Source organism: Eubalaena glacialis, unplaced genomic scaffold (assembly GCF_028564815.1).
Source record: "Eubalaena glacialis isolate mEubGla1 unplaced genomic scaffold, mEubGla1.1.hap2.+ XY scaffold_754, whole genome shotgun sequence".
In the NCBI taxonomy this organism is placed as follows: domain Eukaryota; kingdom Metazoa; phylum Chordata; class Mammalia; order Artiodactyla; family Balaenidae; genus Eubalaena; species Eubalaena glacialis.
Window position 1 is genome coordinate 27,058 of NW_026871653.1, and position 26,990 is coordinate 54,047.

General features: G+C 39.7%; 1 protein-coding gene across 1 annotated transcript in view; it reads right to left on the minus strand.

The window, feature by feature from the left end:
• LOC133083831 (extracellular matrix organizing protein FRAS1-like) overlaps window positions 1–26,990 on the minus strand; it is a gene marked incomplete at both ends in the record, with an annotated part of 62,751 nt that overhangs the window by 26,474 nt on the left and 9,287 nt on the right. The window contains 5 exons of the mRNA XM_061179822.1: window positions 1,837–1,974; window positions 3,775–3,889; window positions 11,388–11,504; window positions 15,870–16,048; window positions 21,298–21,451. Coding sequence (XP_061035805.1) covers window positions 1,837–1,974; window positions 3,775–3,889; window positions 11,388–11,504; window positions 15,870–16,048; window positions 21,298–21,451 — 703 coding nt within the window. The remainder of the gene's footprint in view (window positions 1–1,836; window positions 1,975–3,774; window positions 3,890–11,387; window positions 11,505–15,869; window positions 16,049–21,297; window positions 21,452–26,990) is intronic.

The following is a 26,990-nucleotide window of genomic DNA, read 5'->3' on the forward strand; positions in this document are numbered from 1 at the left end:
AAGGAAAGATCACCAGGTTGTCTGCTAATGTTATGTTGACTTTAATGATGCCAACACTAATTTTAAGTAACAAAAAGAACCACAGAGTGGAATAATTTTATATCACATCAGTTAGAGTGATTTACAATACATTCATTCAGATTCCATTTTACCAGTACATAAAATCCTACAAATCGGTGAATGTGGGTGATGTCGTATATCACTGACAAGGCTTTCTGGTGGGTCAATTCCATTGTAGAATATAGTGATGCCTGGGACATTGATTTACACAATATAACAGTGTAAGAGATTTATCTTGTGGCATTTATCCCGTAGATTATACAGGATAGGAGTCTGCTCTCTCTAAAAAGCTCTAGGAACACAGGCGATCATAGTGGATTCGGAAATAACCTCAACCAGGGCTGACATGTTTTCTTTCCCTCTAAGCCTAGGATAACCTGAGTTTCTTGTAAAGTAGGTCTTGTAAAGTTGGGGTTAGAGGACCATGAACATTTTCACTGGCTATGAGTTATCCAGTTAGTAAACACTGGGGATACTCTTAGAGAAGAGGTCTATCCCAGAGCGTAGGGATTTTCAATCTAATTGAGGAGTTAATTATTTTCTAGACAATTGCATCTATAATAGCATAGTAAATAATGGCAAATATTACTTTAAATGTTTGCCATACTTGAAAACATAACTCTAAAATTATTCAACCCGTGTTCAACTCACCATAAGAAATCACCAACTGTTCTGTATGATTAAAGCTACTATATAAAAATAATACTCTATATTAATCATGTTATGTGACACATACATCTTAAAGATCATAAAGAAACAGGCTTCAAGATTTTTAGAATCATTCCAAAGCACAGAAATATTTAGGAGTAGGGACTTAAAACTCAGCAGCTTTGAATACTGGGTCAAGGGGAGACATAATGGGTGGCAAAGGATTAAGGCTATCTTGGCTTAGTGGAAGGGTACACACTTGCTTGAATTAGAAATGTCGTTATTCTTTTGCTCAATCTTCTCTTCTTTAAAAAAGGTGCCTTCGTCAAATCCTGGTTTTAATCCCAAAGGTCGCCTACATGGGACCTTCCATGAAGTATGGCAGGATCCTTCTCACTAGATTCCCCTCATCCACATGCCCATCTGTCCTGGCTTCATCCTCAAATCACTCCCATCACTGCAGTCAATGAGATCCTTATGAAAAGGCATCCTCCTATATCTTAAAACCTCCACCAGGTTCTTATTGTTCTTGGGATAAGGCTCCAAATCCCTGCAGTCTCACAGTGGCCTTAAGGTCTGCCCTCTATCTCTCCCTCCAGACCCATCCCCGCTCTGTTCAACCTTCCACATTCCAGACACAATGACTTTTTTCAGTGCCTAGAATGTCACATTCTCTCCCTCCCAGGGTCTCTGCACAGGGACATGTGCCCTTCCTTCAGGAATGTTCTCCCAATGATCCCAACACACACACTTAGCCTAGTTAGCTTCTACCCACCCCTCTTCTGTCAATATCTCCCTGGGGCAGCCTCCAGTGGACCCTCAATCTAGGTCAGTCTTGCTACATCCAATTCCACCACTGAACATTCTTCCTTCTTTTTAGAGCTCTTATCTCAGCCTGCAATTAAACGTTCATTACTGGGATTATTGAACAAATTCTGTCTCTATACCTAGGATCCCCAAACTCGCCAAGAACAGGATTCCTGCCTCTTTTTTGCTCACCACTAGATCTCCAAGGCCCATTCGGGCCTTGCCATACAGGAGGCACAAAATAAGGCGTTATTAAAAGTATACCCTGAAGAACCACAAGGAGTAGCTTGGGTGCCTCAAAATAGAGAAAAAAAGCATTACCAGCAAAGGAGAAGGCCATGATCTCCTGGAGGTGGGGGGCTGCAGTGGGGGGACGGTACATGATTTTACCCTGGTTAATGTCTTCTTGGGTGAAATACCGGATGGGAGAGTGAGGCTGGTCCCTGTGTTCGATGATGCCTAAGAGGAAGAGAGACGGCATGAGCAATCAACAGTAATTCTGACGGCTGACTGAATGATCAGAGCCATAAAGCTGCCTTTCCCACTGGTGGAAGTCTTTTATCCTTCAGGAACAATTGCTCTCAGGTTGTTCTTGGTACACTATTCTTCAGTTATTCAAGAAAAGGGCAAATCTGAAACCCAGATACTCTTGACTAGGCCCCATTGACCATAAACAATAGTAAGATGCAAACTACTGCCCACTAATGTAGCTTAGACCTGGGAATTCTGAAGTCATAGACATGGTACCATAATTATGAGATTCTCTCAATTGAGTTTAAGTTCAAAGGTCAAGATCGCTACAAAAATGGCACAGGCTGGTCTCCTGGTGAGGCTGTAAAGATTTTTTTCAATCTACCCTCTTTCCTTCAGAAACTCCTTAGTCTCTATGACGACCTTTGGCAATAGTAACATGGATCTTGATTGCTCTAAGATCTGGATTTGCAATTCTCACTAAGTTATAAATGCTTTAGGGGCTGCAGATTTGCCTGTCATTTCTAAATTTTGCAGGTACAGAACTGATGCTATGATCATCTTTCATGTCCTACTTACTCTTTAAAAGGAGGACACTAATTCAGCTTCTGAGGGACTGACAGACCTACAGCCATTCAGGCTGCTGGTCTGAAAGAACATCTCCACCCTAGCAACGCAGGGAGGACGACTCTAGCTATGGCTTAGCAGATTAAAAAAGAAGACGGATGACTTTTAGTCTTTTAATTTCTTTGGACTTTATCAAAACGGAAATGAAATTTAATTTCTCCTTGGGAGAAACTGATAATGTGAAAGGCTCATAGCTAAGGCAGTGGTTGGTCTTGGGAGAGCAGCCTCAGAGACAGGAGCAGAAGTGTCTTCGTAGAAGCTGATCTCCTCGCTGTGAGGCACACACACATCTCTTTGGGCACAGGCTTGGTAGCTGAGCCCAAAGTTAAGGGATCTGAAGGCTGGGGACTGATGGCCAGGGCCCACCTCTCCTCTAATTGTAGTTCCACATTTCCATGCTCCTGTACGAGAGCACGGAACCATGTGTTGACACATGTTTGTCACGATGGGAATTCCAGAGTTGTGAAGCATTTGACGTGACAGATACTAAATGGTCTTCTGGGTCAATATCTCCTTAATGAGAACATTTGCACATTCTCACAACTACGAAGTTTCCTTCCCCTTCATTTGGGTGACCGATAATACTACTGTAAACGTATTTGGTTTTTTGAAGCTCACAGGGTATTCATATGTAGGAGCACTATATAAACTTACAGAAGTCATAAACAGCATTTATTACCTGGGTTAAAAAAAAAGAGGAGGAGAGACTTATCCACGCGGGGGAGAAACTGAGTACGTGTGGCTCAGCCCCCACTGGGCTCTCTGGCGGAGCGCCTTGTCCTTAGCGCATGCTCAGTCTGGTCCACTCGCCTATCAGAACCTCACCAGGGCAGGCCCTGTCCCTACAGGCAGTGCGTGGGTCTGTCCAGTTCTGCCTGTGAGTGGGAGGGGAACTCATCCAGTGATGAAGTTATGTGCACACTATGTTCTCCAGGACAGCTCTGTCAGTACCAAAGCTGACACATTCATCTCCATCTGTCCAGCCACAGTGTCTCCCTCTCAATTGGTTCTCAACTCAGAGGACAGGAACAGAGGTGATGAATAACTGTTACTCCTTAAATCCTCAACAAGTAGAAGCAGACAGAATTCAGAGCTTTTAAGGCTGGTCAACAAGTAGAAGACAATAGCACCACTCAAAAGATCATTTACTGCACGCCTTACCTTGACTTGGATGCAAAGGTAGAGTGATATTATATATTATCTTTCCACTTGGTCTCTCAGAGTTTACAAAGGAGAGAGAATGAGGCTGAATCACAGTCAGGCCGTCCTCCCGAGCCTACACAAAGTTTAAGAGAGAAGAAGAAAAAATAGTGTGACGAAAACAAAAGCCAGAGGCAAAAACAAACCTCATTAAAAAAAAAAAAAAATCAACTTACTCTGTTAGTCACATAAAGCAAAATTTTCTCTGAGAGTTCAACAGAAGGATCTGGTCTCCTTGCAGATTCGTCCCAGCTGACCCTTCTCTCCCCTGCCCTTGGCCCCCTGGGTTTATGCTGGTGCATGCTGTGGGTGTCCCAATATGATCACTTCTCCCTAGTTGGAATTCACAGTGGTACATGTGTGGAAGTGAGCCATCACAGCTGGCTATTCTACTATTCACAGCTGGATCACTACAGCTCTGCTCCTCTAATTTAACAGGCTAAGATTATATCTGGTGAGAATTTCTCCCAACCCCCCAGCTTACTAGTGGGAACTGTGATGCATTCTTTTCTTTTTTAACTTTGATGGTTTCAAATGGCTAAAGATGAACTCACCTCAAAGGCCAAAGAGGCTCACCATTTGAATTCAGAGATTTAAGAATTATGTGTTTATTACAGCTCATAACAATAGTCAATATTTCTCTTCATCTCCATTGTACTCTTCAAAAGAACTAGATACTGCTTTTTGCTTCTAGCTTTCAGGACCCAATGAACTAGTCAAGTGAAATTAATCTGAAGGCCAATGTGTGTGCAGCTTTCACAATCCATTCACCTGTGTGTCTTCACAACCCATTAACAGTTGACAACATTAAAAAAAAAGGAGAGATTCAGAATTCCGTGACCAGACCTAACAGAGATTTGGGGACAGCAGCAAAAACACAAAGTGGGGAGGAGAAAATGGAAAAGGAGTGTGAGCACGGGCCCCTTGCCTGGGTCACACATGCCAATAATAAAACAGAACAAAAATATCCGCTCATTGCAGACTCTTCCGAACTGACCCTTGAAGAGTTAGAGTTTGACATGCTCTCCTGCTCTTTCAAGCTCTGCTACTTTCAGAAGGAATTTCCCATTTAGGAAAGGATTGAGTAGGGCTCAGTAATTCTCATGGAGGAGGGCGTGGTGTTCTTCCTTTTACCAATGAAAAGATTGAACATTGCAGTTGCTTTGTAATTGTCCCCAAGGCATACTCCTCCTGGGAGAGGCAGCATTTGCAGGTTAGGACAACCCCCTATTTCAGGTCATTGCTCAGGTCTGGAATGTAATGAGCAAGGAAAATCAGAATTGCAAATAGCAGCTGGTCTCTCACCCTAAAATAAAACAGGTTAGGACAACAAAAGAAAAATATATGCCCTATGTAAGGTGTTTACAGCCCATGCATGCGTGCATACATCTATAAATGTGTACACGTGTGGGCACAGATACACGGACAAAAAGTGCAGGGTGAGTACATTGTTCAGTACCGTTTGCCACCTTTTAATCTCAAAACCATCAGGATATCTGAAAATTCTCAAAGTATTATGGGATATTTTCAAAAATTTAGATGTCCCTAAAACAATAAAGTGGTAAGAAAAAAGAATTATCATGGACCTAGGACGACAGAAAAGGGAAATGTGTTCTAGCCAAGAAAACAGACTTTTTTTACAGAATTTGTTGATACTATTTCTTTACTAATAGAAATAGACACTAAGCAGAAAAGGCGAGGACTTGATCCTCTGAAGAAAGCAATATTGAGGTTGAGCTATATCAAAGTATAGTCAGTTTTAATATTGGCCATTTGAAATGTTCAATATTTATCAATTAAACAGTAAGAAATGAGAGACTAAAATTAATAGAAATCATTATAGAAGACACTTATTTTTTTATTAAACTATCTGTCAACAAAGGAAGATTATAGAATAATGGTTTCCATAATACCCATATTACCTCTGAATACATCCAGAATCCAACCACTTCTCCCCATGACATTACTACCATCCTGCTGGGAGCCACATTCTCTCACTTGGATTACCACGATGGCCTCCCAGCTGCTCTCTTGCCCTCCCCCAACAGTCTATTTCAGCACAGCAGCCAGCATGATGCCTTTAAAAAGGACGTTAGACTCTACTCAACATCCTGCAATAGCTCTCCATGTTACCCAGAATCAAAAGTCCCTACAATGGCCCGTGAGGCAGACATGATCCCGAATCTGCTCCACCCCCATCCGCCCACTTAGCACATCTGTGAATTCATGCAGATTCCTCTGGCTTCCACTTACTTTGATCCAGCCATACAGCCTTCCTTGCTGTTCCTTGAATATCTAGGCATGCTCCTACCTTGATACCTCTAAATGAATGGTTCCCTGGGCCTGGAATGCTCTTTCCTCAGGTATCTGAACAGCTATCTCTCTTACCTTCTGCAAGTCTTTCTTTAAATGTCATTGTCTTAAGGTAACCTACCCTGACCACCTTATTTAAAATTACAACCTAGGTCTCCCCTGCTACATTTCCAATCTTCTTGGCCCTGATTTACTTTTTGTTTTATCATAATACTTCTCACTAACATGCTATATGTGAGTTGCTTATTTGTTTTGTTTATAACTTATTGTCTATTCCCCTCCCCCAGGAGAATGTAAACTCCATGAGAACATGAATTTTTGTTTGTTCATGGACCCCAAGCACCAAGCACACGCACATGGAAGTGCTTGACAAAAATTTGTTGAATGAATGAAAAAATATTATTATGAAAATAATTAAGCTAGTAATAAAAATACTTTAAAAAACAACTTCATTGATAATTTTTTAAGAATTTTTTTCATTGTATTTCAATGTCATCTAAAGAATTAGAGAGGCAAACATTTGAACACTTAAGATATAGCAAAGTGTGCATGACTAACATCTTTAAACTTCCAGGTCAGAATTTATAAACGACATTATCATTTCACCCTCCATTAAAAAAAAAAAGAATTTCCCATGTTGACTGTCATTCTACCAAAGCAGCAAAGCCCATGGCGGGCCTGAGAAATCACACACCCATGAATGATGAGATGAGATAAGTAAAATGAAGGTCCTACCGTCTTCTCACATGGTTCAGTTAGGACAACAAAATTAATTCATATATTCATGTATTCAACACATTTAATTAATTCATATATTCATGTACTAAATTTTTAGTAAGAACCTACTATGTGCAAGGTACCAGGCAAAAAGCTGTAGAAGATACAAGATGAATCAGATATAGACCTTTTCCTCAAGGAATTTCACTTTTCAGTGGGGGAAACTCATAAATAGCTCTAAGGTAGAAAATGCTAAGTAGTGTGAAAGACTCAGATAAAGCACAACAGTAATTCCAAGGATAACAAGACATTTCCAGAGACTGCAGATAATAATTCTACTAGTATCTGAAATGTCTCAAGAGAAAACAGAGACACAGACATCCATAGCCATAAAACAAATACAGCAGGCCCAGGCTTGAGTCCATATCACAAAAAGATCAGCTGTTCTAACTGGATCCCTGCTAGCCTCAATAAGAATGGTTTTAAGAGAACTCTTGCTACAGCAATCACTCTGGAAGCAAATGAAACCAGGAAAGAAAGGCCTTTTCCTCAAGTGGTGACCCTGGGCGACCCAACCCTGAGTACTGCAATCACTTAAAAAAGGAAATAATCAATCTTCTTTCACATTAAGAGATAATAGAATTTATTTCCCCTTTAAGAGAGGACTTGGAAATATGATATGCAAAGTGTGTGTGTGTGTGTGTGTGTGTACCCATATAATTAATTTGTTTGAATTCGAAGGTCATACAAGAAGATATTATTAGCCATGTGAAAGTAGGCCTGAAAATATTCACTTAGTCAACAAATATTTACTAAGCAACTATTTTATATAAGGCATTGTGCTAGATGCTGAGGAAGATACCAAGATTAATAAATCAAAGATTTTGCCCCTAAGGATCTTCTAAGTCAAATAGTGGATGATTACTTGGAGAACTGGGAGTTGATGTGAATCTATTAACTTACTTGAAGAATCTGACACTATCTATGCTGTGATATGTATGTCTTCAGATCCCCTTGCCCAAATTTGATATATATTCTAAATGTACACATCACACACGTTTATATATATATGATATATGTGTATACATCTTATATATAGGCATGCATATAATTCTGATGAACACTACATACCAAACCATAAGATCCCATTTAAAGGATCTTAGATTTGATGAATAACAGAATTACAGAAATGCCGCAGAACAAACTTTCATTCAGGCAGGTATTTGATTATATTTCTTCTCATTCTGTGCAGCCTTCCTGGGGAATCTCAGTGATTTCTGAGGATTTAACCACTACCTGCCATTAATGATTCTCAAAGGTTTATCACTCACCTTGAATAGCTACCGATCTTCTTCTACCTGCCCTTAATAGGCACGCCCTTTACAAGCACAGCCCAGACTGAATGCATCATGCCTTCCACCCCTCCCCCTCCCCCTCAAGTCCCCATACATTCCCCATCTCAATGAATGGCATCTCTGTATGCTCAGAAACTGGGGTGCTTCGCCCTCTTCCATAGCTAATTGAGCACTGTCTCTAAATATCTCTAATCTCCTCCTAACTTTTTTTTTTACCACCTTAACCACTTTTAAGTGTACGGTACAGTAGCGTTAACTAGATGCACATTGTTGTACAACAGATTTCCAGATTTTTTTCCTCTTGCAAAACTGAAACGCTATTGAATAACAATTCCTCTTTTCTCTCTCCATACCCCACCCATTCCCCACAGGGGCAAACACCGTTCTACTTTCTGTTTGTAAGAGTTTGACTAGCTCATATAAGTGGAATCCTGCATTATCTGTCTTTTTGTGACTGGCTTATTTCATTTAGGACAGTATCCTTAAGGTTCATTCATACTCTAGCATATGACAGGATTTCCTTTTTTTAAAGGTTGGATAATATTCAGTGGTTGTATATACCACATTTTCTTTATCCACTTATCTGTTGAAGGACATTTAGGTTGCTTCCATCTCTTGGCTATTGTGAATAATGCTGCAATGAACATGAGTGTACGAGTATCTCTTCAAGATCTCACCAACTCTTAATCCTTATTGCCACTGCATGACCTTCACGCCACCAACCTTTCTTGTTCTAGGTGACTTCAGTAGCCTATTTCTTGGCCTCCTTGCTCCCTGTCTGGCCCCATCTGGGGTGTTCTCTACCCTGCAGCTAAAATGACCTTCTCAGATTGAGAATCTGAGCATGCCACCTCTCTGCTGTATCCTACTTGCCCTAACAGCCTTTCTGGACAAACTGGAATCTCCTTCATCTCATCTTAAGGTCCTCCGTGATCTCTCATTTCTTCTTTCTTCTTCACCTAAAGATTTATGCTCCAGCCAACTGAACTCTCTGTCATTCCCCAAACATGTTATGTTCTCCTGTGTCTCCATCTTCTTTTCAAATGCTGCTCCTCTGCCTGGAATGAATTTCCCCCTATTTCTAGTCTAGATAAGAGGGTCTGCAAGTGTAGTGAGCAGAGCACTAGCAACAGTATCACCTGGGAACCTGTTAGGAACTCAAATTCTCAGCCCTATACCAGACCTACTGAATTGGAAAACTCTGGGGTGGGCTCCAGCAATCTGTGAATTAACAAGCCCTATAGGCGATCCTAACGCAGGCTGAAGTTTGAGACCCTGATTTAGAGATAATATTCACTTCAACCAGCTTGGTTCACCTTCTAGAGGACGCCTTCCCTGACCTCGCCTATGCCTTGCTGGACTAGGTGCCCTGCTATCTGCTTCCATGCCATGTCTCTGTCATGACATTTATTACTGTATTGTCACTGTTTATTTATTTTCTTGTCTCCCTTTTTAGACTCTAAGTCTAAAATAGACTAATAGAGACTGTATTATATGATCACTGAATCTCCACTGTCTTCCACAGAACTTGGCATAAATTAGGGGCCCGAAAGTGTGCAAGACTGAATAACTGAATGATTGGAGAGGTAGACTCCTACCCTTAAATATCTATATGAATATACTATGTATGAATTTAGCATATGTATTCACAATGTGTTTACCAAATATGTACAAAAGTTATGTGCTTAGATGAGTCCAAATCACTGAATTGAGAATGTGCTTTTGTCACAGATTACAGTATGTCTGTCTTACAGTAATGGCCCTAATTAATGTCAAAAGAAATATAAACTGTGTATATTTTAAGGAATGAAAGAGTAACCTGATCACATTTTACAGTAGACTAACCTTTGTGATACCCTAAATTACACAGGACAGACCTAATTTACAAACATGCAACCTGAGACCCTCAAGGTTAAGTATGTTGAAAAGTTTCTAGAGGTTCTCAGCAAAAGAGCGGGAGTGATGCCATCTTCATGGCCCATTTCTTTTTTCCTCTAAAGTCAAAATAACACCACATTAGCATTCGGCAAGAAATGTGTATGCACATTTTTCTTTACACTTTAGAGAAAATTCTGATCCAAGCTCCTCCAGTCAGAATGATGAATTATAGACTTTATAGCGTCCCTGAATTATGATTTCTTTAAATTACAGTTTACGGTGGAAATGCTGATAGCTTGTATCCATTAAAAACTTTGTTTCCCCTTTTATGTCTCTGTCAAGCCCCAGACCCATAATTTCTAAAACTCTACCTGCTGTCTTTGTTGCGGCTCAGGAGTGCTACACCACTTTGGAGTATAATTACACGGGCGCTAACTAAAATGTGGATCCATGATGATTAATTTACAAGGACTTAACGTGCTTGTGGCTCTGTCTACAAGAGGGGTTCTGGCATCACATGCCCCATAGATATAGGATTACAGTGGAACTGCTAATTGTCTGAACTAAACGCCATGTACTAATTTAGCTCTCACCTTGCTCCAAACCTTTCCACGTGTCCACACTCCTTCCCACACAGCATACAAGCTCCTCTGTGGTCTAGCTCGCAGAACCCCACAGGCTCACCGCTCCCTTTCAGCCTCTCTCATCTTCCAGTCTCACTGAACTGTTTGCAATTTTCCCAACAATCATATTGTCTCTCCCCTCTGGGTCTTTGCATGTGTTGTTTTTACGCCTGGTGATGCCTTTTGCCATCACCCCACTACTCTTTCCAACCTGCCTCCCAAACCTTCACTTGGATATTTGCTACTTATCCTTCTGGAGTCAGCACAGACGTCACTTTCCCCAGGAAACTTTTATAATAGAAAGGAAACTACTAACAGGACTTCTAAAACAGAATAACAGTTTCTCCAGCTAGATGGAACTCTAACTGGCTGAATAATTATACCCAAATAGTCATCATTAAATGGATATAAGCCTGAAATCCCTTCCAGGTACTCAAGGAATGGTTCTGTGACTGTCTGGAATGCTGTAAAAGGGCTCAGCAGCAATGGATGGGAGGCTGGGGTGGATTCCCTCTGACCTTCCTTTCACTCTGGGAATTTTAAGTTTCTTCTTTCAAGTCAATGAGAAACGAGTTCACAGGGCTGGTATTTTTGACCCCAGAGCCTGTGTTCTGAGCCAAGCATTCTGTCAAATCCCATCAACCCGCCTCCTCCAAGCAGAAACCATGAGCCCTGCCACCCAACTCACGGTCATGTGGAGAGATGCTCCTGGAGAGCGTTTGGGTGCTTCCGGAGTCTGGGGTAAGATGGCAACGTTGAACATGCGGCTCTCCAGATGGGCGTGAGCCTCCGTGGCACTGGACACCTGCAAAGACACGGCACACTGGTGAGCCTCTGGTGGGCAGAGTATGCTTCCCTGTGTTTATTTTTTCCCTTTTGAACCATCTGTCTTTGAATTCTGTATGCTCCTGTATTACAATTTTCATTCTGCTCTTCATATTTTAAGATTCATTTTTTTACTGATTATAAAAAAGATACATAAGCATTTTAGGCAATTGTGAAGTTGCAGGAAGGTATAAATAAGGAAAAAGAATCATCTAGAATTTCACTACCTAGAAATAGTTGTTACTAATATATCGCTGCATTTCAGTTTAATCTTTTTTCTATGCATATGTGAAACTATATACAACTGTATATTCTAAATGTTTACTTAACACAATACTATGATATTTTGCTATACCATTAAACATTCTTGAAAACATAATTTTGATAGCTACATAGTGTCTCATTATGAGCATACACAACACATTATATCAATATACGTGATGTTTATTTCACTTTAGTCTTTACCCAGCACAGATATCTACACCTAGATTATAAATGACAAATCCCAGCCTCATCACTGCAAGGCAAGATTAAGAACGTTTACAACTAGGGTAGTGGTCACAAAATCAACTTTTTCCTGCTTCAAAAATGCTGAAAAATGATGCTTTTCTCATGCAACCTCTCCCTTTCCTCGGTGCTACCTTGCTGTTCCCTTAACCTCGCCTTCCTTCCGTGTCTGCTCCTTAGGCTTGTTAGAAGAATTGCTAAGGCCCGTGTGGCCATGTGGAGTTGCGTTAATTCCATGTGAGAGGGGGCAGGGTTCTGTAAATCCTGAGAAAAAGGCAGGAATAGCAGCCCTTTCTCTGTGTCTTCTAAAGTTACACCCTCCAGGAAAACTGTCTTCTCTGTACCTTGATCACATCAGGCGCCTGGAGCTCAAGCCTCAGAATATCAACTTGTTTCCATGGAGGCATCTTATAGTGTCACCATAAATAATATTAACAACCACAGCTATCATTCACTGAACATTTGTCATGGGCTCGGCACTGTGCTAGCTACTTTTCAAAAGTTTTCTTACCGAATACCCATCAAGTAGATATTATTATCTCCTTTTTTACAGATGAGGAAACTGAAGGTCAAAAAGTTAAGATGTCAAGGTCACATAGCCAACAAGGGTCAGTATTTAAAACCAGGTCAGCGGGTTTGTGACCTTCCTACTGACCACAATGACTCAAGTTGGAAGCTTTAGGAAATCAGGAAAGGGGAAGATATGTTCTCCTATCTCTTGAAGAAAAGGAATGGAACTCTGCAGGAAGTGAGAGGTGAGCAGATTACCAAGCAACGGACTCAGTTCTAGCTTCCCTAGCAAAGACACGGGTGTAAAATATGTTGGTCTTTTTCAAATTGCATCCCCTGAGGCTATGTCAACGTGATCTGAATATGCCAAAACCAGGGCTCCTTCCCCTGCCAAAAATGTGCCTGCTTTCTTCTCACTATGCCATGCTCTAATTTTTTAATACCACTTGCATTACACAAATCCCAAGTCTTAGATGCAAAGTAACAGAAGGGCTGCATTGATGGCTCATGACAGCACATCAACATTAAAACGAAATTAAATCCATACAACTCATTGTATTGCATTTTCTGCTTTAAAGAAAATAAAAAAAAGGGACAAGAGAGAAGAATCATTAGAACGGCATCTTTTTAAAATAGTCTAAAATCCTAAGGGACACAAAAATGATGAACGGGGAAAGTTGCTAACCATTTATTTTAGCATGTAGCTACAGTGTCTGTGTCGTTTCACATCGAAATATGAGATAAGCCTATCAAACCATGAGATTTTAAAAACAAACACACCAAAACCTTCACATCCAAGAGAAAATGATCCCAGAGAGTTGTTTCATACTTGCAATAAAGATGCTGTCAGTATTCAAAATGTACTTTTTGAAATGCTTCAGAGGGGGTTCACAAATCATGTAAGAAAACTGAGCTTGTTACTTCATAATTACTCCTTGTTTTAACCAAAAATAATTGCTACTCTTCTTTTTTACCAGACACGATTCTGAATGACTTTGGGCTATAGGGTTTTGTTTTAAAATCCACTTCCAAAGGATGATATACTGTCACTACTGAGGATATTCTAAAGACTATCCCACAGATTTTGAAGGAGATTTCAGGTAGGAGTTCTAAACACATTTTGAGCAGAATGTGTGAAGACCCTCCAAAGGGAACCACTTTCTAAGTAATGATGTGTTTAGAGTCTTAAACTCTAGCGACTTTGTTTACAAAAATCAGTAACTTTTGCTATTTTATAATAACCCACTTAGTAACCAACTTGCAAAAGCAATCAAATATCATTTTAGCAGGTGCTGAGAATCACTTTCCAGGGAAATGCTCCAAACTGATAATGTTCTTCATAGTGATGAAGGCAAAGGCAAATCTGAGGATTCTAGTTTGTTGAGGTGACTTCTTTTGATTCAGGTCTTTGCTTCCATTCTGACTCATTCTTTGAGGACTGTTGAGTCCCCAGGTGCTAAAATTGAAAAATTAACTTGGGCAAAGGGCACATAATGTTTGCTCACTCATTGGACATTCAGTGTCCTCAGTATAATCTCATTTTAACTGTTTCCAGGTTTATTTCAACTAGCTCTCTGGGAAAGCACACTTTTTACACAATATAAATTAGTCAGACAATGAAGATGTACACACCAGGCATCAGGAGCAGAATGGATGATAATTTTAACAAGGTGAGCTATCATGGTAGTTTATCCCCTACTGGATTCCTAGACAAAGGAAATGGCTCAGACTTAGAGGGATTGTAATGTTGCTTTGGCGGATCACCATGAGGGCTTCTTTATATTTTCCCTGACACTTTCCCCAAATCTTTTCTGTATCTATGCTTAAATGCTCTTTCTCATTCATACTTCCTCATTCCTTTGTGTTTCTGTTCCATTATCTATTTCCAAATTATCCTTGACAGAGGTTTGTCTAATTTTATGGGTCTTTCCAAAGATTCAGGTTTTGTACTCATTTACCAATTCTAGCATCTTATAATTAGTCAATTCCTCTTTTACCTCTATAAATGCCTTCCTTTTGCTTTCCTTTGGCTTCTCTGTGGTTCTCCAGCTTCTTGAGTTGAATATTTAGTCCATTAATTTTCATGCTTTTCTGTTCAGTAATAAGAGCTTAAGGCCATCGATTTTCTTCCTAGTATTACTTTGTCCACATCATTTAAGTTTTGATAAGTTGTTTCCTCCTGATCAAAATTTCTTAATAGTTTGCCATTTTGATTTCCTTTTAGAACTAGTAATTATTAAGGAATTCCAAATGGTTTGATTTTTTTTGCCCTTTTATTATTAATTTCTAATTGTACTTCATAGTAGTCAGGGAATATGCCCAGAATAATTTCTTGCTCTTTAATTTATTGACAGAATAAATTAAACCAACCTTATAGTCTGGTTGCCTCAGTTGGCTCAGGCTACTCTAACAAAAATACTATAGACTGGGCGGCTTATAAACAATAGAAATTTATTTCTCACAGCTCTGGAGGCTCGAAGTCTGAGATCAAGGTGCCAGTATGGTTGGGTTCTAGTGAGGGCCCTCTTCTGGGTTGTGGACTGCTGATTTTTCACTGTATCCCCGTGGCGGGCAGCAGAGAGGGGGAGCAATCACGCTTATGACTCTTGTAAGTATGCTAATCCCATTCATGAGGGCACAACCCTCACGACCTCATCTAATTCTAATCAAAGGCCTCACCCCCATATACCATCACATGGAGGGGTAGGATTTCAACATCTGAACTTTGGCGGGGACACAAACATCCAGTCTACCGCACTGGTATTTGACCAATCTCCATAAATGGTAGTCACACACCCTTACACGGTAACAGGCAGTATTCTAAATGCTTTATATGTATTAACTCATTAAATCCTTACAGTAATGCTATTTTACAGATGAGGAAACTGAAGCACAAGGATTCTGCCCAAGTAATTTTCCCAAAGCTAGCACATGGCAGAAGTGAAACGTGAACCCAGTGGGTTTGGCTGCTCAGTCCATGACCTTATCATAAGATGGTAAATGTTCCAAAAACATTTGAAAAAAGAAAATAAGATTTTTTTTCTCCATGAGGTATTTTAACATTTTGAAAACACTTTTTTTCCAAACTCTTTAGCCATTATCTATTATATACCTCTTTGTTGTAGAATGACTCTGCTTGTAGAGACACCCAGAAGGCTGAATTGACAGATTAAAAAAAAAATTTCTCAATGCTACTAGTTACATTTTTTTCTTCTCCCAAATGTGACTTTCAGGCAATCACAGAAAATGACCTGAGTTGTTTATAAATAAGGGTGATGGTTTTCATCAGACCATCCAGACATCAGAAGATTCAGGAAGCAGAGGGTACCTGAAAGCGGAAGGAGTCACTCTGGGCTGGGACCCCTGAGTGCCTGTACCACACGATGCCTTCGTTGATGTCTTGCTGGGTGAACGTGCTGGTGGGAGTTGCTGTCCTCCCATCAGGAAGGTGCTGCCCTTCGTCTGCGGGGCCGTCTGCAGGCATATTAAACACAAGGACCACCTCCCCTAGGAAAGCCACACAGTTAGTGAGGACCCCTGGGAAAAGTAAAAGTAAATCAGAGCTCTCGTCTCCTTTTCTACCACTTTTCTTTAACAGAAAAGATATGATGTGCTTCTTTATTTTTATCCAAGGTGAAGGAAAAGATATTAACACAGAATTCAATAGATATCATAAAATCCACCTTTAGACATAAAATTCCCAGTCTTTCAATTAAAAGAGCTAAACGCCATTCGAGGGCAATTCATGTATGAAGTTACTGACTTTTATCTATTAAAATTATATAAGGAGACCCAAATCGTCGTGAACACTGCAAATACTGGGCATCGAATGGATTCATTTCTACCCACAGCTGTCTATGAACAGAAAATGTTTTCCAACCAGGAAATTTTTTGTTGTAAACACAAGGGGAAATTAGAAAAAATTCAGAAAAAATCATCCTTGGAAGAGTTCTATACAATGAAAATAATAATAGCTAACACTTGAATGCATATGACAGGCGCTGCATGAAGCACTTTACATAGTGGTTCAAACCCAGTTCCACCACATAGAGCTGGGTGAGGTTACTTAGGTATTATAAGTCTCTGTTCCTCATTGGTAAAATGAGAATAATAGTACCTACTTCATAGGTGCCTAAAAAGAATGTTGGTTATCCTTATTATGTTATTTAATCCTTCTGAAGATGCTATTGTCATCTCCATTTTAAAGACAAAGTTCTTTATGCTCAGAGAAGTTCAATAACTTGTTTGAGGTCATGCAAGTCCAAAGTGGAGGAGCTGGGATTTGAATCTGAAGCTCATTTTCCTGGTCATGAAACTCTGTTACCCATCATGGTTATTTTATGTTCACAGACCAACAATTACCTTGATAAATAACTGATCATGTTTTCTCCTCCTTCATTTTCTAAGCTTTATTAGAATTGAAGCAATGAAATCTAAATCTAAACACCACCACCAACACCACCAATCTGTTTCTATTGCTTATTCTTCACCTGAAGCTACTATTTTCTTAAAGTGAGATTGAAAATACAAAGGTGTTATAGAAACAATCAAAATTTCCCAAGGAGAATATGCCTTCAAGTGAAGACCAAGGAGAAGAATGGATGAACTGCTAAAAACAGAAGCCACGTTCTCGTGAAAATGCATCTAACAATAAATCTGAAAGAAGTCTCTCCACCGCTCAGATAGTAAGAGGGAGAGAAGAATGTGTGTGTGTGTGTGTGTGTGTGTGTGTGAGAGAGAGAGAAAGAAAGAGAGAGAGAGAAACTGCATACATCTTTTAAATGTTCTGTAGGAGGATACCCAGATCTTAGTGCCCTAGGCATATCAGGCAATTGATAGTGCACTTTGATTACCCCAGAGAAATTTGTTTTATTATTCAAAGGAAATACTCATTCTAATATTTATACGCACTAAATTCAAGCTAAAAATGTACATAATATCCTGGATAGTGATGAAATACTGAAGTAATAGAAAAACATCAATATTCTTCTTAAAATAATCATGTGTAGAATCAACTCACTCTAGTTTCTTTCTTGTACTGTTTCTCATTTGCACCTAAGTCACCAATTCCATTACCCATCTCTCCCTGGTTCAACTTCTGTTCATAAGATCCTGCTAATAAACATGCTTTCCCAGGATGTGGACTGTTTATGAATGTGAGTAGTTGCAAAATAGTCTGAAAGGAGATTTCCACAGTGAAAATGTGGAGAGTAGAAAAATAGAAAACATTCAAATGCCAATTTCCTGGCTATTCTGCTTTACAATAGGAAGGCAAAGCAGAATTTTCCTAACAAGTCCTAATGAAATAAACCTATTTTTCAGATTAAAAAAAAAAACCATTGCGATACTATGCAAATTAACAGGAATCATAGGATGCTGGTTAATCCCATTAATTTCAACTCAGTAAACAGTCAGTGAGCACCTGTTAAGGGCTAGCTACTGTGGTTAGCCCTTTGGAGTGGGGGACTCAAAGATCAGTAAGATGCAGTTCCTTCCCCCTTGCGATCAGCCCCATAAGCAACTGGGAGCCTCTGTGAGATTTTCAGTAGGTTAATGGCATGAACTGATTTAGAACACAGAATATACACTAAAGTTCTGTTAAAGGGGCTGGACTTTATTTTATAAAAATGATAACAATAGTGGCTAACAATTATGTGGACAGTTTGGTCAACTCTAAGTCTGCTGTAAAATCCAGATGAGAGATGGGAACCTGAACTAAAGCAACAGAGGTAAGATTGGAAACACATAAACAGATACAAGAATCTTTGAGGAAGTGGAAGCAACAGAACTTGACAAATGTGGCTGTAAAGGGTACGAAAGAGGGAAGAATCAGATGATTACCTATTAGGTTGGGTGATGTGTAGGGAAGCGATGCCACTAATGGGATGAGCTGGTAGAAGAAAAGATGAAGAGTTAGAGTTCAGCACTGGGTATGATGAATACAAGGTACCTTTGTGCCAAGCCCATAAGTAGACAGGGAGAAATACCGATATTTTGTGGGGTTCACTCCATAGAGGTGAGAGCTTCTGCGTAATACCTCACCTCTGCTTTTATCATAGTATGACAAAATCAAGGAGATGACTCTTTAAATATGTGAAAATCCAGGCTTAAAAAACAGAAAATAACATCTACTAGTGATTTCCTTTATACTGAACTCAATATTTTAACCAAGAAACTTAATGGGAAAATGTAATAGGTATTAAGAATTAGAATCTCAGGATTTCCCTGGTGGCACAGTAGTTAGGAATCCACCTGTTAATGCAGGGGACATGGGTTCGAGCCCTGGTCTGGGAAGATCCCACATGCCGTGGAGCAACTAAGTCTGTGTGCCACAACTGCTGAGCCTGCACTCTAGAACCCACATGCCACAACTACTGAGCCTGCGCTCTAGAGCCCGCGTGCCACAACTACTGAGGCTGTGCACTGCAACTACTGAAGCCTGTGCGCCTAGAGCCCGAGCTCCGCAACAAGAGAAGCCACCACAATGAGAAGCCCCTGCACCGCAAAGAAGAGTAGCCCCCGCTCTCGGCAACTAAAGAAAGCCTGCACGCAGCAACGAAGACCCAACACAGCCAAAAAAATGAAAAATAAATTAAAAAAAAAGATTTGCGTTAAGTGGGCTTCTCATTCCCACCTCCTTTTTCACTCTTGAATGGCTCCTAAGGGTAATGCGATTTGATTATTACCAGTAGGGAGCTCTGAACACACAGAAATAGGATTATGTTCATAGGAAGAAGTTAATTAAGAGAGTTATAGTAGGAAAGGTCACAATCAGGCTTACATGGCATTTAGCAAGCTGAAATGGCTTTAAAAAAATCACTTAATTCCGCATTGTTCTATTTAATACTTAAACGGAATATTGGGATATTGGGCTATCTTTAAGAAATTTAATTTTTTGACTTTTAATGCTCAAGACAAAGGTAAAGAATTTAATACATCAAACCAGTCAAAGATTTTTCGAGCTGAAAAGGACTTAAACATTGTCTAGCTTAAAATCAGTGGGTGAAATACGGCAAAGTTGAATAAGGTCTGTGAACTAATTAATAGCATTGTATCAATGCTAATTTCCTGGTTTTGATTATTGCCTTATGATTATGTAAGATGTTAACACTGGGGGAAGCTGGATAAAGGATATTCAAGAGCTCTTTGTACTATTTTTGCAACTTTTCAGTAAGTCTAAAATTATTTTAAAATAAAAAGTTAAAAAATTATCTAGCTTCATCTTTCAAAGAAACTTATGGCTCAAGGGGGTCCACCTGCTTTCCTCAAGGTTATGCAACTATAATAAATGACAGCCCAGCTAGACTGACTGTTTTATAATTTTATCAATTCTTGATTAGATTATGCTTTTCAATGCCTTTGTGGACTCTATACTTATTTTTAAATAGTACAAAAGTTAATTTTTTCCTCACCACAGAAAATATATAATTTAAAAAATCTGATAAACCTGAGGAAAAACAGATTGTTATTTCTCTGCTATTTATCACGCCAAGCAATTTTAATGAATATATTTTTCATTTTCAGGTGATTATTTCTTTTAAAAAATCTACCTGCCTGTTGTTTTTATTTTTATAGCATTTTGTCATCTCCTTACAGTTTTGATCCCTTCTTTTGTGTCTTTAAATCTTTTTAAATATGCTTATTTCATAGTTTTTGTAAGCTTGTTCCTTCATTTGAAACCTTGGGATTTTAATCTTCTTGTTTGTGTTAGTTATGGTACTATACATTGTTTCTTCATATGTTCTGTAATTCTGAATTCTGAGTTAATCTTCAGTGGTTTTATCTGTGAGAATCTTGTGTGGTCTGGAGTTGAGGGTGGACATTCCACAGCAGTTTCTACTAGTTTCTGCAAGGGACCCAGGAAGTATCATTGGCCTGAGGTCAATTTTCATATTAATGCCTCAGCTTTGGGTTTCTCAGACTATGCACACAGTATAATTTAACCTTGGCTCTTCAGGAGAAACAGGCCTGAATTTCTGAATTCTCAGCAGACTTTTTTTGCTCCCTCTGAGCCCTGGGAAACACAGGTAAATTTCTTTGCCATCTCTCTGTGCTAGTGAGCTTCTTGTCTTAATTCCAACTTTCTGTCTCTGCACGGGCATTAAATCCCAAGCCCCCAGGTTACTGAGACACACACAACCCCTCAGGCAAGCTCTGCCATCAGCTCCTGCCCAGATTGGCTTTCAGTTCCTTCTCTGTGTCTGGCACTTGGAGATTTCTCTGTACTCTTAGGAGGTCAGCTATGAGTGCCTTATAGTTCTGAATCTCTTTTATCCATCATTTCTAGGTGATGATGATGGGTTATCATACTCTACTATCTTGCTAGAAGTGGAAGTAACAATGGATATCTTGAGAAATGTTTTTATGTAAAGTCTTTTCTTAAAAAGAAAGTCTCAAGAAGAAGTGCAGCGATGTTCTGGGCGGGACACAAGGTGGAGTTTGAAAGCCTGAGCTTTGACATTGTATTGACATATTATTAGCCAGGTGACTTTTAACAAGTTACTTTCTCTGTAAAATGAAGTTGTTTTAAAACTTAAATTTTAGGTTTATATACTATGTTTACATTACTTAGCATACCAATAATCTGTATATAGCAATGATAGCTATTGTGATTGTTCTGTCTTTAAAGGGGATGCGTGGGGTATTAGAAAGCTGAGTTCATTGGAAACACACCCTGGCTGTGTGGCTTTGTACAAAAGCAAGTCCAAGACTGTTGAACGCAATGATGAAATCATGACAAGGGAAAAAAGAGTTACCAAATTGGGGGTGGTCCTGTGTAATTTTGTAGATGATTTCTGAGGCTCTGGCACCTGGAGCTTCAGCCTGTAAGATTCTGTTGGTAATCTGCAGCATCCCGCCTTCTGGAACCCACACCATTGAATTAGCCACAAGTCGAAGACCTCTATCATTCTAGAATAAAGAGAGAGTACAGAATTAGGTCCAAGCCAAAAAAAGAAAATACCGGTCCTTAAAAACATAAGTTGGGCTTCCCTGGTGGCGCAGTGGTTGAGAGTCTGCCTGCTAGTGCGGGGGACGCGGGTTCGAGCCCTGGTCTGGGAAGATCCCACATGCCGTGGAGTAACTGGGTCCATGAGCCACAATTACTGAGCCTGCGCGTCTGGAGCCTGTGCTCCGCAACAAGAGAGGCCGCGACAGTGAGAGGCTCGCGCACCGCGATGAGGAGTGGCCCCCACTTGCCGCAACTAGGGAAAGCCCTCGCACAGAAACGGGGACCCAACGCAGCCAAAAATAAATAAATAAATAAATAAATAAATAAATAAAATTTCAAAACAAAACAAAGTTATTAGGTCCTATTGCTGCTAAAGATTGCTTAATAAGAGAGATTCATAGCTTTAGAGTCATACTGTGAACAGTATATGTGTAATTATGTGTAGATGTATGCATGTGTATGTATATATGTACATACATATATCCTACTTTTTCTCCTAATTTATCATAAGCACATAACTTGTATCATTCAGGAAGACTAAGTCTCTCCATTTCTTTCTTTCATTTGTCCATCTACCTGTCTTTCCATCCTCCCCATCCACCTATCAAGAACTATTCATTAAGCACCTATTATATGCCAGATCTTTTGCTAGAGGCCTGAGGTATATAAGGTAGGCTGAAATAAGACCTCAGTTTCAGAACCTACAGTCTAGTGGGGCAGACAGACATATAAAGTAGTTAGGCTGCATCACAAGTGATGATCTATAAGAAGCTTGAGCAGGGTACTGTGGGAGAATAAAGGAAAAAGGAGATTTCCTCTTTGGGGAAGGAATGCTCAGGAAAGCTTTCCTATGGAAATACCATTTAATTCTTGAATGACAAAGAATGGGCTTTCTGAATGCTCAACATCATTAATCATTAGAGAAATGCAAATCAAAACTACAATGAGATATCATCTCACACCGGTCAGAATGGCCATCATCAAAAAATCTAGAAACAATAAATGCTGGAGAGGGTGTGGAGAAAAGGGAACCCTCTTGCACTGTTGGTGGGAATGTAAATTGATACAGCCACTATGGAGAACAGTATGGAGGTTCCTTAAAAAACTAAAAATAGAACTACCATATGACCCAGCAATCCCACTACTGGGCATATACCCCAAGAAAACCATAATTCAAAAAGAGTCATGTACCACAATGTTCATTGCAGCTCTATTTACAATAGCCAGGACATGGAAGCAACCTAAGTGTCCATCAACAGATGAATGGATAAAGAAGATGTGGCACATATATACAATGGAATACTACTCAGCCATAAAAAGAAATGAAATTGAGTTATTTGTATGAGGTGGATGGACCTAGAGTCTGTCATACAGAGTGAAGTAAGTCAGAAAGAGAAAAACAAATACAGTATGCTAACACATATATATGGAATCTAAAAAAAAAAAAAAAAAAGGTTCTGATGAACCTAGGAGCAGGACAGGAATAAAGACACAGACGTAGAGAATGGACTTGAGGACATGGGAAGGGGGAAGTGTAAGCTGGGACGAAGTGAGAGAGTGGCATGGACATATATACATTACCAAATGTAAAATAGATAGCTAGTGGGAAGCAGCCGCATAGCACAGGGAGATCAGCTCAGTGATTTGTGACCACCTAGAGGGGTGGGATAGGGAGGGTAGGAGGGGGGAGACGCAAGAGGGAAGAGATATGGGAACACATGTATATGTATAACTGATTCACTTTGTTATAAAGCAGAAACTGACACACCATTGTAAAGCAATTATACTCCAGTAAAGATGTTAAAAAAAAAAAAAAAAAAAAAGAATGGGCTTTCTAAGTGGATAAGTGAAACAGACTCCAGGAAGAGGGCCCAGCCTAAGCAAAGACATGAGACAATGCACTCTGTGCTTAATAAAATATCCAAGTGTCTGGGCAAGCAGAGTCTAGGGAGCTAGGGGAGGGGGTGAATCAAAAGTGACCCCTAAGGTTGGCTAGTAGAAGGTAGAAGCTGTGCTCTAAGTCTCCATTTAGCTTGTAGGCACTGTAAAGTCAACATGAGTCTTCAGGGACGGAAATGGGATGAGCAGGTTTGGGTTTTGGAGAACCTCCAGCAGCGGGAGATGGGAGCCACTAGAGCTGGCGTGAATCTGGAGCTGCAGAAGCCATTTAACAAGTTCTCGTAATGGCTCAGGTGAGAGAAGATGAAAAGGTGATTGCAGTGGGAATGAACAGTTAGAAACAGATCCCAGAAACACTACAGAGGCCAAACTGACAGGCCTCGATGACTGATTGAAAGTGAAGCCCTTAGAAACAACAGTTGGGAATAGCTGACTGGAAGAAATCACCTACTTAGCGCTCCTGAGAAGGCAACCATTCTAATTGCTAAAGCTAATGTCATTAAAAAGTGCTGATTTGCAAGGTGCACACCTCTTCCAAAGCCTCCTAATTGACATTTTCCACAGAATGGGATCAGTGGGGCTGCCTGTGTTCAGTTTTCATACTTTCAAAATCGGTAAATATGATGTTTTCAAATAGGGCATTTCAGAAGGGATGTTATTCTAAATTATTGCTATTACTTTCAAATATGCCAGTAAACAGAACAGAGCAAACAGCATTCCCAGGAGGGGAATATTCAGAACAGAAGAAAACAAATATTCATTTGCTGTCACTTGAGAGCATTTGCGCCTCTCAGGAGGTGATCACAGCTATTTTCACCACAATCACCAAGAAAGTGTCAGTGCCCAGGAGAACAGCAGCCAACATACCGCCTATGTGATTGGTGCTCAGGGGCAAAAGCCCACAGAATTTTTTTCTTTCACAATTGATTTACCATATTATTTATGAAAACATCAAAGTGTGCCAAGAACTTTGCATGTTACCTACCAGAATTCTGGGGGAAAGGGCCCTATTCACTCCAGCAGTTTTATATAACATAATACATTTGGACCCAGGAATATTAACTGCTAGAAATTTTTCTAATAGCAGCAGTCCATCACGTTTGATTATGTGATGGAGATCAGTCACACACAGCAACCACATTCTTGGACCGATGAGGCAGTGTGCTTTTTCAAATTCCAAGCAAGTAAATAAGCAGCGTGCCCTGAATGCATGTCCCAGATGTCTCTCCTACTACATTTCTATATTGACTATACTTTATCAGTACAATTCTCTGTAACTCCTGTGTAAGTGTCAATTTTTAGGAGACAGTTCTCCTTGCAAGTCAGTGTTCAGAGACCAGCAACATATGGAAGCTTCTTAGAACTTTAGACTCTCAGGCCCATCCCAGACCTTCTGAATCAGACCTTCTGCATTAGAATCTGCATTTTAATTTTTTCACCAGCTTTACTGAAGTATACTTGACCAATAAAAATTGTATATTTCAGGTGTACAACATGATGTTTTGATATATGTATAGATTGTGAAATGATCACCACAATCAAACTAATTAAGCCATCCACCACCTCACATAGTTATAAATATTTGTGTGTGGTGAAAACACTTAAGATCAACTCTCTTAGCAAGTATGCAATACAGTATTATTAAGTATAATCACCATGCTATACGTTAGATCTATAGAATTATTCATCTCTTATAACTGGATCTTTGTACCTTTGAACAATATCTACCAGTTTCCCCCGCACCACCCAGCAACCACCATTCTACCCTGCTTTTATGAGTTTGACTTCTTTAAGGTTACAAATATAAGTGAGAGTGTGCAGTATTTGTCTTTGTGCTTAGCTTATTTTATAGGCTCATCTATGCAGTCACAAATGACAGGATTTCCTTCTTTTTAAGGCTGAATAATATTCCATTGTATATACAACCACATTTTCTTTATCCATTCATCCATTGATGGACACTTAGGTTTTTTGGGTTTTTTTTAACATCTTTATTGGAGTATAATTGCTTTACAATGTTGTGTTAGTTTCTGCTGTATAACAAAGTGAATCAGCTGTATGTAAACATATATCCCCATATCTCCTCCCTCTTGCGTCTCCCTCCCACCCTCCTTATCCCACCCCTCTAGGTGGTCACAAAGCACCGAGCTGATCTCCCTGTGCTATGCAGCTGCTTCCCACTAGCTATCTATTTTACATTTGATAGTGTATATATGTCAATGCTACTCTCTCACTTCGTCCCAGCTTACCCTTCCCCCTCCCTGTATCCTCAAGTCCATTCTCTACGTCTGTGTCTTTATTCCTGTCCTGCCCCTAGGTTCATCAGAACCTTTTTTTTTAGATTCCATATATGTGTGTTAGCATATGGTATTTGTTTTTCTGACTTACTTCACTCTGTATGACAGACTCTAGGTCCATCCACCTCACTACAAATAACTCAATTTTGTTTCTTTTTATGGCTGAGTAATATTCCATTGTATATATTGCCACATCTTCTTTATCCATTCATCTGTTGATGGACACTTAGGTTGCTTCCATGTCCTGGCTATTGTAAATAGAGCTGCAATGAACATTGTGGTACATGACTCTTTTTGAATTATGTTTTTCTCAGGGTATATGCCCAGTAGTGGGTTTCCTGGGTCATATAGTAATTGTATTTTTAGTTTTTTAAGGAACCTCCATACTGCTCTCCATAGTGGCTGTATCAATTTACATTCCCACCAACAGTGCAAGAGGGTTCCCTTTTCTCCACACCCTCTCCAGCATTTATTGTTTGTAGATTTTTTATGATGGCCATTCTGACTGGTGTGAGGTGATACCTCATTGTAGTTTTGATTTGCATTTCTCTAATGATTAATGATGTTGAGCATTCTTTCATGTGTTTGTTGGCAATCTGTATATCTTCTTTGGAGAAATGTCTATTTAGGTCTTCTTCCCATTTTTGGCTTGGGTTGTTTGTTTTTTTGATATTGAGCTGCTTGTATATTTTGGAGATTAATCCTTTGTCAGTTGCTTCATTTGCAAATATTTTCTCCCATTCTGAGGGTTGTCTTTTCACCTTTTTTATGGTTTCCTTTGCTGTGAAAAAGCTTTTAAGTTTCATTAGGTCACTTAGGTTGTTTTTATAGCTTGGCTATTGTAAATAGTCCTGCAATAAACATGGGAGTGCAGATGTCTCTTCAAGAAACTGACTTCATTTCCTTTGGACATATACCCAGAAATGGGATTGCTGGATCAAACAGTAATTCTATTTTTAATTTTTTGAGGAACCTCCATACTTGTTTTCCATAGTGGCCGCACCAATGTACATTCCCGCCAATAGTGTATAAAGGTTCCCTTTTCTCCACACCCTCATCAACACTTGTTACCTTTTGTCTTTTTGAGAGCAGCCATTCTAACAGATGTGAGGTGATATCTCATTGTGGTTTTGATTTGCCTTTTTACTGATGATTAGTGATGTTGAGCACGTTTTCATGTACCTGTTGGCCATTTGTCTTCTTCTGAAAAATGTCTATGCGGGCCCTTAGCTCCTTCTGTAATCTTTTTTTGGGGGGTGGGTGGGCTATTGAGTTCCTTATATATTTTAGATATTAACCCCTT